This window comes from Spinacia oleracea, chromosome 4 (genome assembly GCF_020520425.1).
Source record: "Spinacia oleracea cultivar Varoflay chromosome 4, BTI_SOV_V1, whole genome shotgun sequence".
NCBI classification, from domain to species: Eukaryota; Viridiplantae; Streptophyta; class Magnoliopsida; order Caryophyllales; family Amaranthaceae; genus Spinacia; species Spinacia oleracea.
The window spans coordinates 155,029,390-155,038,880 of record NC_079490.1 but is presented as its reverse complement, the minus strand read 5'-3'; the positions used below and the strand labels follow the sequence as shown (position 1 = coordinate 155,038,880).

Genomic DNA, 9,491 nt, shown 5'->3' with positions numbered 1-9,491 from the left:
AGAGATATGTGTGATACACATAGGACCAAATAAGTTTTACGTACTCCCACTAAACTTCTTATATATCTATAAGAATTATGTACATTTTATGAAACTAAAATACTTATTAGCTTCACTAAAATACACTTCTAATTCCCAATTGCTTGCTTAAATCTGTACTTAGATTTTATAAACTAGCTTTTCTTTTTCGAGCATTTATTTGGATCCACAAATCCTATGACATACCATGTACATAGTTTCTTCCAACATTTGACTGAGGAAGATGTTTTGTCATCCAATTGCCATATGTACCAATATGCAATCATTGCTTGAATTATAGACTTGAGCATTACGATTATGCATGAGGTTTCAACACAATCCATACCGTGAATTTGCTTGTAACCTTTTAGCAACTAATCTAGCTTTGTGTTGTGAACACAATTTCATGTTTGATGGTTTTTATCCTTAAAACAAACTTGCAACCAATAGGTCTGAAACTATTCTTGCAAATTTTCAATTTTGTCATCAAAACATTGAGTATGTTTTATGGCCTCTAACCATTTAAAACATTTGAGTCTATATATGGCCTCTAACCATTTTAGGGAATCTGGGTTTCGTCATAGCTTTCTTACAGGTCACAAACTCATTAATCTACATGATAATAGTTTGACTGCAAGTTGTAGGTTTCTTCACTATCTAATAGAAGAATCTCATAGTTTCATTGACCAGAACTCTATGCCTACTTGGGTATAGAACATCAAACAATAGAATATCAATAGCTACTTGAAAATCCTTTGAATATTCTGTTCTCCTTGAAGCACTTGTAAAGTCTTCTAAGAGATGTCTATTCTTTAAAACCACTTCTAAAGTCCTTAAAGAATAAGTTCGGATTTTCTGAAGCACTTCGAAAAGCCTCCGGAATGTCCGTTTATGTTTGTTGTTCGCCTCGAAGACTTTCGAGGTCTATTTTCTCCCACTTGTCATTTTGGAAACGAATCTCCAAAAGGACATTATTTCGAGCAAACAAACATTATGTTCTCAAAAATTCGTGGTAGAAACAATACCCTTGTGTCTCATTTGAATAAATCATAATGAAACATATATCTATACTTGGGCCTTAGTTTGTCGAATGACAAACACTAAGCTCCCACTGAGTTTTGCAACTCTCTAGATATATTTTATGAAAAGTTATTCTGAAATTACTTTTCAATAGCTTTGACGAATTTGGTTTAGTTTGGTGGTAGTTGAGCATTTTGTTTTAGAAATTATAGGAAAAGTCTTTATGATTCATCATTGATCGAATCAAGTACTAATTGACTTCGATCATTCCAACGTAGATATGCCATATCTTATGGACCTAGATTGTGAAATTATAACACACAATCATTGATGATCATATTTGGTCTCAAGTAATCATCAACATGATCTAATCTAGATCTTTATGATTTCTTGCCAAGTGGATTTTATACTTCTGAATCTTTGAACTAGCCAAACAGATTCAACTTATATCACATTTGAGTAAATAAACCTATATTCACTCAAATCCATGTGAAATAATAAAGTCATAAAATCTTTCTTTAGCTTTGAACTCTATTGTCTAAGCGTTCTAACAATAGTTCATATCTTTTGTTACTTTCAACAAGTAAGACTAGTTGTCTTAAATTGATTTAGAAATCAATCAACTTTCAAAATTCCATCAAAACAGAGATTTTGAATGTTAACTTGTTGATATGGTCTAAGCAACAATGCCAAAGATTAGTGGAACTCAAATCAAGGGGTTGATTTGAACCTAGTAAAGTTTTTATTGTTAAAGAGTTGTTTGTTTTAATCAAGCATATTGACTCAACCCGTAAATGACCATTTCATTCAAATAAACAAACAAACAAACATGCATTGTTTTTGTTTTTCTTGAATGTGAGTCTTTCTGTGTTTGAAGCAGAAATTTAGGTATGCTGATTATGGAACAAAATAGCCATTAAGTTCCAGCCTTTGAAAGGTCTTAAAACAAACTGGATGACCCTACAACTAATGTAGCATTGCCATGCTTCATTTCCCACTTGTAGGTCATTAGTGTAGCCTAGCTTCCATTGTTTGAGTTATTACCGAAGTAAGAACCTCAAGCGGTATATGATACCAAAGAAGTTTGATTCCTAGGTCACTTCTCTTTAAACATAAACTTATAGGTAGAAACGGAATTTGTAAATTCCTGTCATCTGTTCCTTTGTTTTCCTACTTCTTGTACCCTTTCTTATAGTCTTAAGAATTGAATTCTTTAGTGTTGACTTTTATACTTTGTTAGACATGTCCAATGTCACCAACAAGGTTCTTTACCATTTTAATTTATGTTGAATATTTTGTTTCAACTAGATGATCTTACTAGAAGCTTCTACAGTTCTCTAAGCATCGATCTATTCGAATGTCTAGGGACTAGACTCATTCGAGAATTAAATGGACAAAGATATTAGGTTGTTAACCATTGGTAAGGCTGAGCGTTTAAACTCAATGCTTCATGATTTCAAAAACTACATTGTATTTTGATTTCACAAGCACCAATTGGTTCGCCATTCGATTTTGATACTCGAAAACAACCATAAAAGTCGATATAAGAAACGTACATTTTGAATTGCTCACTTTCTCTCATTTCCGTGAATCGTTCTTGGATTCACTACCAATCGAGGAAATTTACTGTTACCTTTCTAAAAGGATTTATTGCAGTGCAAGATATTTAATTATAAACAATAATTAAAACATACATTGAAGCATGCAAAGTCTAAACATTTATCATGAGTAATAACTTGAAAATTAAAGCAATCATGCAATTTCAACAAGTTATTAGCATTTTATTCGAATTTATTGTTCCGGCAGGTGTGAATAAAATGATTCCAAGATCCTAAAATCATTGAAGAACTAAGCACAGTTTGTCGACTTAGTCCTAAAACATCTTAGGTAAGCAAAAACCTTTTGCTAATAGTCTAGAAACTATTCTTGGTTGATAGGTACGTCTAAGAACTTATTAGGTAAACCTATCGATTTTGCCACGACATAAAAGGACTCCTTACTTATATCGTTGAGTTTCACCAAAACTAACATGTACTCACAATAATTATAGATCAAACCTTGCCCCTTTAGGACCAATAAGTAACACCTCGCTGAGCGAAAACTATTACTAGATTGATGTAAAGGATATCCAAGCAAGTGTATATTTTGGCATGGCACCTTATAACTCAATTTTTAAGTTTGGAACTTAAGGCTCTTACTATGTTGGTTAGATTTTAAGTGAACTAAAATCCTTAATCATGCAACATAATCAAGCTTTTGATCTCATGCATTTTAAGACATATTTAAAAGCAATAAATAACTTAAAACATGCATAAGATAAATGTGATCTAGTATGGCCCGACTTCATCTTGAAGCTTTAACTTCAAAGTCCGTCTTGAAAATCTCCGTGGGAGGCACCATTTTCTTCAAATAGGATAAGCTATAATTAAAACTAATTACAACTATTTGATGGTACGCAGACCATATTTGAATTGAAAAACAACTTTGGTACTTTAGACCAATTACATTCAAATTAATGGTACGCAGACCATATTTTCTATCCTATTTGGGCCATACTAGTCACTTCATAACCTGCAAAACAGTACATATACAATATATACCATTCACCCATTCATTATCATGAATGGCCCACATAGCTGGTTAGTAAAACACATTATGCATCACGTAAACATTTGCATCAATTAATCAAGGGCACCAATAATCTACCAATTATTCAGTCCTTATTAATTCTAATCAAGTTGTTTTAACCTTAAGGATTCGTAGACCTAATCAAGAGTTTATGACTAAAAAGCGCTCCCACTTAAACCAATAAATTCATATGCTTTACTAATTTTAAAAATAAAAATGTATTTCAAGTCTAACCGGAAACATACAAATTTAATTAAAATTTAAAGCCCATATAAATTTATAATTGAATCCAAAAATTTTAATTTGATTTCAGTCGTATTTAAATTAATTCATGATTTTAATTTTAGTAAAATAATTAGAATAAATAAAATTTATTATAATTACAATATTCAAAATTAAAATCCAAGAAAATAATTTAAATTATTAATTTTAAAATTAATTAAAATTACGTAAACTGAAAATTTCAAATTAAACATTCAAAACGATCTAATCGTAATGCAAACACCCTACGCATCGCACGCCCATGGGCCACACGCACACAGCCATCGCTGGCCATGTGCGCGCAGCCCATGCGCTCGTCGCATAGCTGCTGCATCTACCTATCGCAAGCCATCGCACAAGTTGGTGCTCGCTGCGCGCGCGCCAGCGCTCGATGCACGCGAGCCATCGCTCGCTGTGCGCGCTCGCCAGCGCTTGCTGCGCGCGCTCCAGCGCTCGATGCACGCGAGCCATCGCTCGCTGTGCGCGAGCCATCGCTCGTTGTGCGCGAGCAATTGCTCGCTGCGCGCGATCGACGCTGGGCGCAGCGCTCGTGGCACGCGAGCTTGCGCTCGCTGCGCGCGAGGCTGCGCGCGCTTGCGCGAGGCAGTGCGCGTTGTGGCGCAGCTCGCTTGCTGCCCACACGCGACTGCCGTGCCTTGCCTTCGCCCATGCCCATTCGTCCATAGCTCGTGGCCCACGACACAAGGCAGGGCAGCTGCCTTGTGCTCGTGCACCATGCCCTTGCTCATTGCATTCGTGCCGCACGGGCGACGAGCTCCCTTGCTCGTCGTCGCATGCCCGCACTATACAACACCCCTTAAGGGTAACACGAAGCGTCCATTGCTTTGTGCGTGCAAGTTATATGAATGAATCGCATAAAAATTTAAAATTTATATTTAAAATTAATGACAAATTAATAAATTAATATTAATTTCATAATTTTAGGGCGAAAAAATCGAAAATTTATTATTCAATTGATTTCCGATTATCATGGATTCAAGCCTAGGTCATAAAAATTTAAAATTTATCATAAATTTACAATTTTTATGGTGGTTTTTAATCATAGGTTTCTAATTAAATTATAATTAATTATGAAAATCAAATTAATTCTAAATTATTCTAATTTTCAACTAATTAATCATAATTACAAATTAGATTGCATAATTAACAAGGCTAGGCATTCAAACTTGTTAAACATATACAGTAGGTCAATCAAAAATTCAAGATTTATCAACAAGAATCGCAAATATTTAATTTAACATCTTAAATTTACGAAATTTTGCATTCGAAAAACTAAAACCTTCGAAAAGTCATAGTTAGGCTTCGAATTTGAGAATTCTGGGTTCAGCAAAAAAAACTATTTTTGTCAAAATTTTAGAATGCCTTTTACATGCGGAATTGACACAAAAATCACTCGATTTGGATGAGTAACGAAGAAACTGCCGAAAAACTGCTTACGTATAATTAAATAAACGCAATTTGCAATTAATTAACAATTACGAAAATTAATCACCCCTTTTAATTCTTGCAAATTTGTAATATTTAACCATGTTCATGCAATTTAGATTATGAAAATAATAAGAGGCTCGTGATACCATTGTTGGGTTATGATACATATGACAATTCATAAATCATGCGGAAAAACCATTTAGCCAGGAATACATATTATTTACACATAATCATTTAGCATAGTTTAGATGCATACTCTTTGTTGCGTGCCTTCCCTAGCTGCGCCCGAACCGAACAAGTCTTTAGGACTCCAAGTGTCGTCCCTCCGTAGATAGTCCACAGCACGTCCGGATCCGCCTTAAGATTGACCAACTAGAATCGCCCTTAAGGTACTATAAATTTTCGGCACTTTTGAGCAAGATGTGTGACTGAATTTTTCTCTCAAAAACTCACTTTTAATACTTGAATAACTCGTTATAAATTGTGAACCCAGGCCACATATTTATAGGGGTATGGAAAGAGAATTGGAATCCTATTAGGATACGAATTAATTAAATTAGAATTATAATAAAACTCTTATTTAATTAATTTATCAAATAGAATTAGGAATTTAATCATTAAACGAATTCTGCACGTTTTAGGTTTCGTATGCGAACACAAACACTTACGCGAGCATGACCCGCAAGCGTGCAGGCCATGCCCGCGCACAGCCCACACGGCCGCACGGCCCACGCGAGCTACAAGCCCACGCGAGCTGCAGCAATGCTCGCAGCCCACTGCTCGCAGCTGCGCGCGCTGCCACGGCCTGCTGGGCCTGGCGTGGCCTTGGCTGTTCGTGTGGCGCGCTTGGCTTGCTGGGCGATGGCCTGGCTTCGTGCTGGGCCCTCGTCCGGCAGGCCTCGTCCGATGCTTATTCGTACGATACGCTTCCGATTAAATTCCCTATTCCGGAATTTATTTCCGATACGAACAATATTTAATATTTTCGATTCCGGAATTAATTTCCGTTTCGAACAAATATTTAATATTTCCGTTTCCGGAATTATTTTCCGATTCCGATAATATTTCCGATTCTGACAATATTTCCGTTTCCGGCAATATTTCCGATTCCGGCAATATTTCCATTTTCGATAATATTTCCCGATACGTACCAGTTTCCGTGTCCGGCAACATCTACGACTTGGATAATATTTATATTTCCGATACGATCCATATTTCCGTTTCCGGCAATATCATCGTTTTCGGAGTATTCATTTCTTGCCTGTGACGATCTCAGCTCCCACTGAAACCAAGATCCGTCGATTCCGAATATCCATAGTTGGAGTATTTAATGCCATTAAATACTTGATCCGTTTACGTACTATTTGTGTGACCTTACGGGTTCAGTCAAGAGTAAGCTGTGGATTAATATCATTAATTCCACTTGAACTGAAGCGGCCTCTAGCTAGGCATTCAGCTTACTTGATCTCACTGAATTATTAACTTGTTAATTAATAATGAACCGCATTTATTAGACTTAACATAGAATGCATACTTGGACCAAGGGCATTATTTCCTTCAGTTTTTGCATCATGGATCACATAGCTTTGATGTGAGAGTTACAGACATGGAAAAGTATCGTCTTTTGAGGTTGTTTTTGGATATTTTGAGGAATCTGTTAGGCAGGATGTGTTTTTACCTAGTACATTTTCCCTGTTTATTGAGTCTCCCTGTGGTAGAGTTGAGTTGGTAGATGATAAGACAATGAAGCTAATGTGGGGATGGAATTGGGGTAAGGACACTGCTGAAATATGGGTTGAGGGTACAGACAAACCAGGAGTGGTGTTTAGAAATGCTATTGCCACAATTGAGCATCATAGGAAGGAGAGTGAGAGAAAGCTCAAAGAGAGACAAGATGAACTTCTTAGGGCTCAAAAAAAGGAGGAAGAGGAAATGAGGAAAAAACAGGAGAGAGAGGACATTTTAAGGGAACTTCAGGAACAAATGGAGTACACAATAGCTGTGGAGGTGCCTGTGGTTGATTGTGAGGACTTAAGCACTGAGTATGTGAGGATTATAAGCAAGGATGGTGCTGATGAGGTGTTTCCAGGAGCCTCTCAACCACAACCCACACAAGAATCTTCACCCTCCAAAAAACCTACTTCTCCTAAACCAAAATAAAAGGCCAAAGTCAAGCCAACTACTCCAAAAGCTCCTAAGGTTCCTAAAGCCAAGAAACTGACCCCTAAGAGGAGACCCTCTTCATCAGCTCCCACACCACATCAACCCACCCCAACTCAAAAACAGGCCACACCAAAGGCAAAAAAACCCACCCCAACAACAAAAAAGCCCACCTCAACACCACAGCAACCCACCCCAACTCCAGAACAATCACAGCCACCAGCACAGCAACCCACCCCAACAACACAGCAGCCCATCCCACCACCACAGCAACCCAACCCATCACCACAAACACACCCCACCCATTCCCCACCACCACAGAACACCCAAAATGATCAGCCACCCTATTCAACATGCATGTATTCTCATTGTTGGAAGGTATAGCTCACCACTTCATGTTCTGTTCCTTTATTTTCTGATGTTTGTGATGTTCTGTGTATAATGTTGTATGTTGTTGTGTTGTTGTACAGCAATCAGAAAGTGGTGTATGGAGAGGGTTGGGGCAAGATTTGACATGGCAATTGATATGGAGGATGGTCAGTTGACTGAGAGAAAGAGGTGGATGAAAGAACAGGAGAGTCTAGGTTCTGCTATGCTACAGCCTGTGGTGGGGGGGAATTTGAGGTCAGAGATGCACATGTGAACTTCCCCATCAGGTTATCAACTAGAAGATGTGGGTGTGGGAAGTGGCAAATTTCTGGAATCCCCTGCAAGCATGCACTCAGGGTGATTTATGACCAAAGCCTGAACCCCATTGATTTTGTCTCTCCATTCTTCAAGTCTGCTGCATACAAGCTTACATATGCAGACCACATTCACCCCAAGTCAGACCCAACACAGTGGCCTAACTTTTCTCTCCCTACCATTCAGCCTCCAGTCATCAAAAGACAAGTTGGCAGACCTGCTAAGAAGAGAAAGAGAGGACCAAATGAACCCAGGAAGGGGAAGAGGAACAGAAATGTGAAATGTGGAAAGTGTAGGGAGTTTGGTCATAACTGAAGGACATGTAAGAATGGAGGACCAAGCACTGGACCAAGCACTCCAGCAGCAGCAGGAGCAAGTACATCACAAGGGGGTCCAAGGGGGAGGAAAAGAGCAAACACAACAACTTAACCATGCACAAAGTTAAAAGTTAGTCAATTTTTGGTGAATTGTAGGTGCACAAAGTTAAAATAGCTTAGGCAATTTACAGTTAGTATCACTTTTTGGAAAGAACACAAGTGCTTAGACAAGATGTTTTTGTGCAGTTTCAGTGGCATTTGTCCACTTAGAAATCAGTTTTTGTAAAGCTCGTATGCTTAAACAAGTCATGTTATTGCTTGAAATTTGTTACAACTCTACTTCATTGCTATCCAAATTAGAAATGCAAACATTATTACACCAATTTTTATTGCAAACTTGAATTGTTGTTTCTGTTGTTTTAGTTTCTTCTTCAATAGCTTCAACTCTTCATGCATTTCCCTGCTTCCTTCTTGCATTCCCCTGTTTTCTTCTTGCATTCCCCTGTTTTCATCAGCTCTGTTTCCCTTGCTTTGAGCTTCATCAAATGTCTGCTCAACAAAACCTTTGCACCACTTGAAATTATCACAAGGATCACACTTGTAGTAAAGCTTTTGCGGATTTTTAGCCGTTTCCGAGCTCCTAATTGCAAATCTTCTCCCACAATTGCAGTTTTTATTTGGAACTCTTAGGTATGACAAATTTGGGATGGAAGAGGATCCGGTTTTTGAATTAGAACTCATGGCTATTTAGGAAATAGAGGGCTAAACATGGAGCAAGTCAAGTGAACAACAACCTTACTTATAGGCAGCATGAACATAACGGCTATATTGTATTAAAACTAGCCGTTGGATTCAAATTATGAAGTTTGGGTATTTGGTGCAAAGAACTTTACAAATAGGTGTATACTATGCAAAACCTTTATATTTAGGTGCATTTTAAGAATTTTAAACATG

At 37.5% G+C, this 9,491-nt stretch overlaps 1 protein-coding gene across 1 annotated transcript; it reads left to right on the top strand.

Annotated features, from left to right (window-relative positions):
- The first annotated feature begins 7,889 nt into the window (after positions 1-7,889).
- LOC130472055 (uncharacterized) lies at positions 7,890-8,535 on the top strand. The gene is made up of 3 exons (XM_056842470.1): positions 7,890-7,914; positions 8,007-8,094; positions 8,193-8,535. Exons 1-3 carry the CDS (start codon positions 7,890-7,892, stop codon positions 8,533-8,535), a joined length of 456 nt encoding a protein of 151 aa, XP_056698448.1.
- The last annotated feature ends 956 nt before the right edge of the window (positions 8,536-9,491 follow it).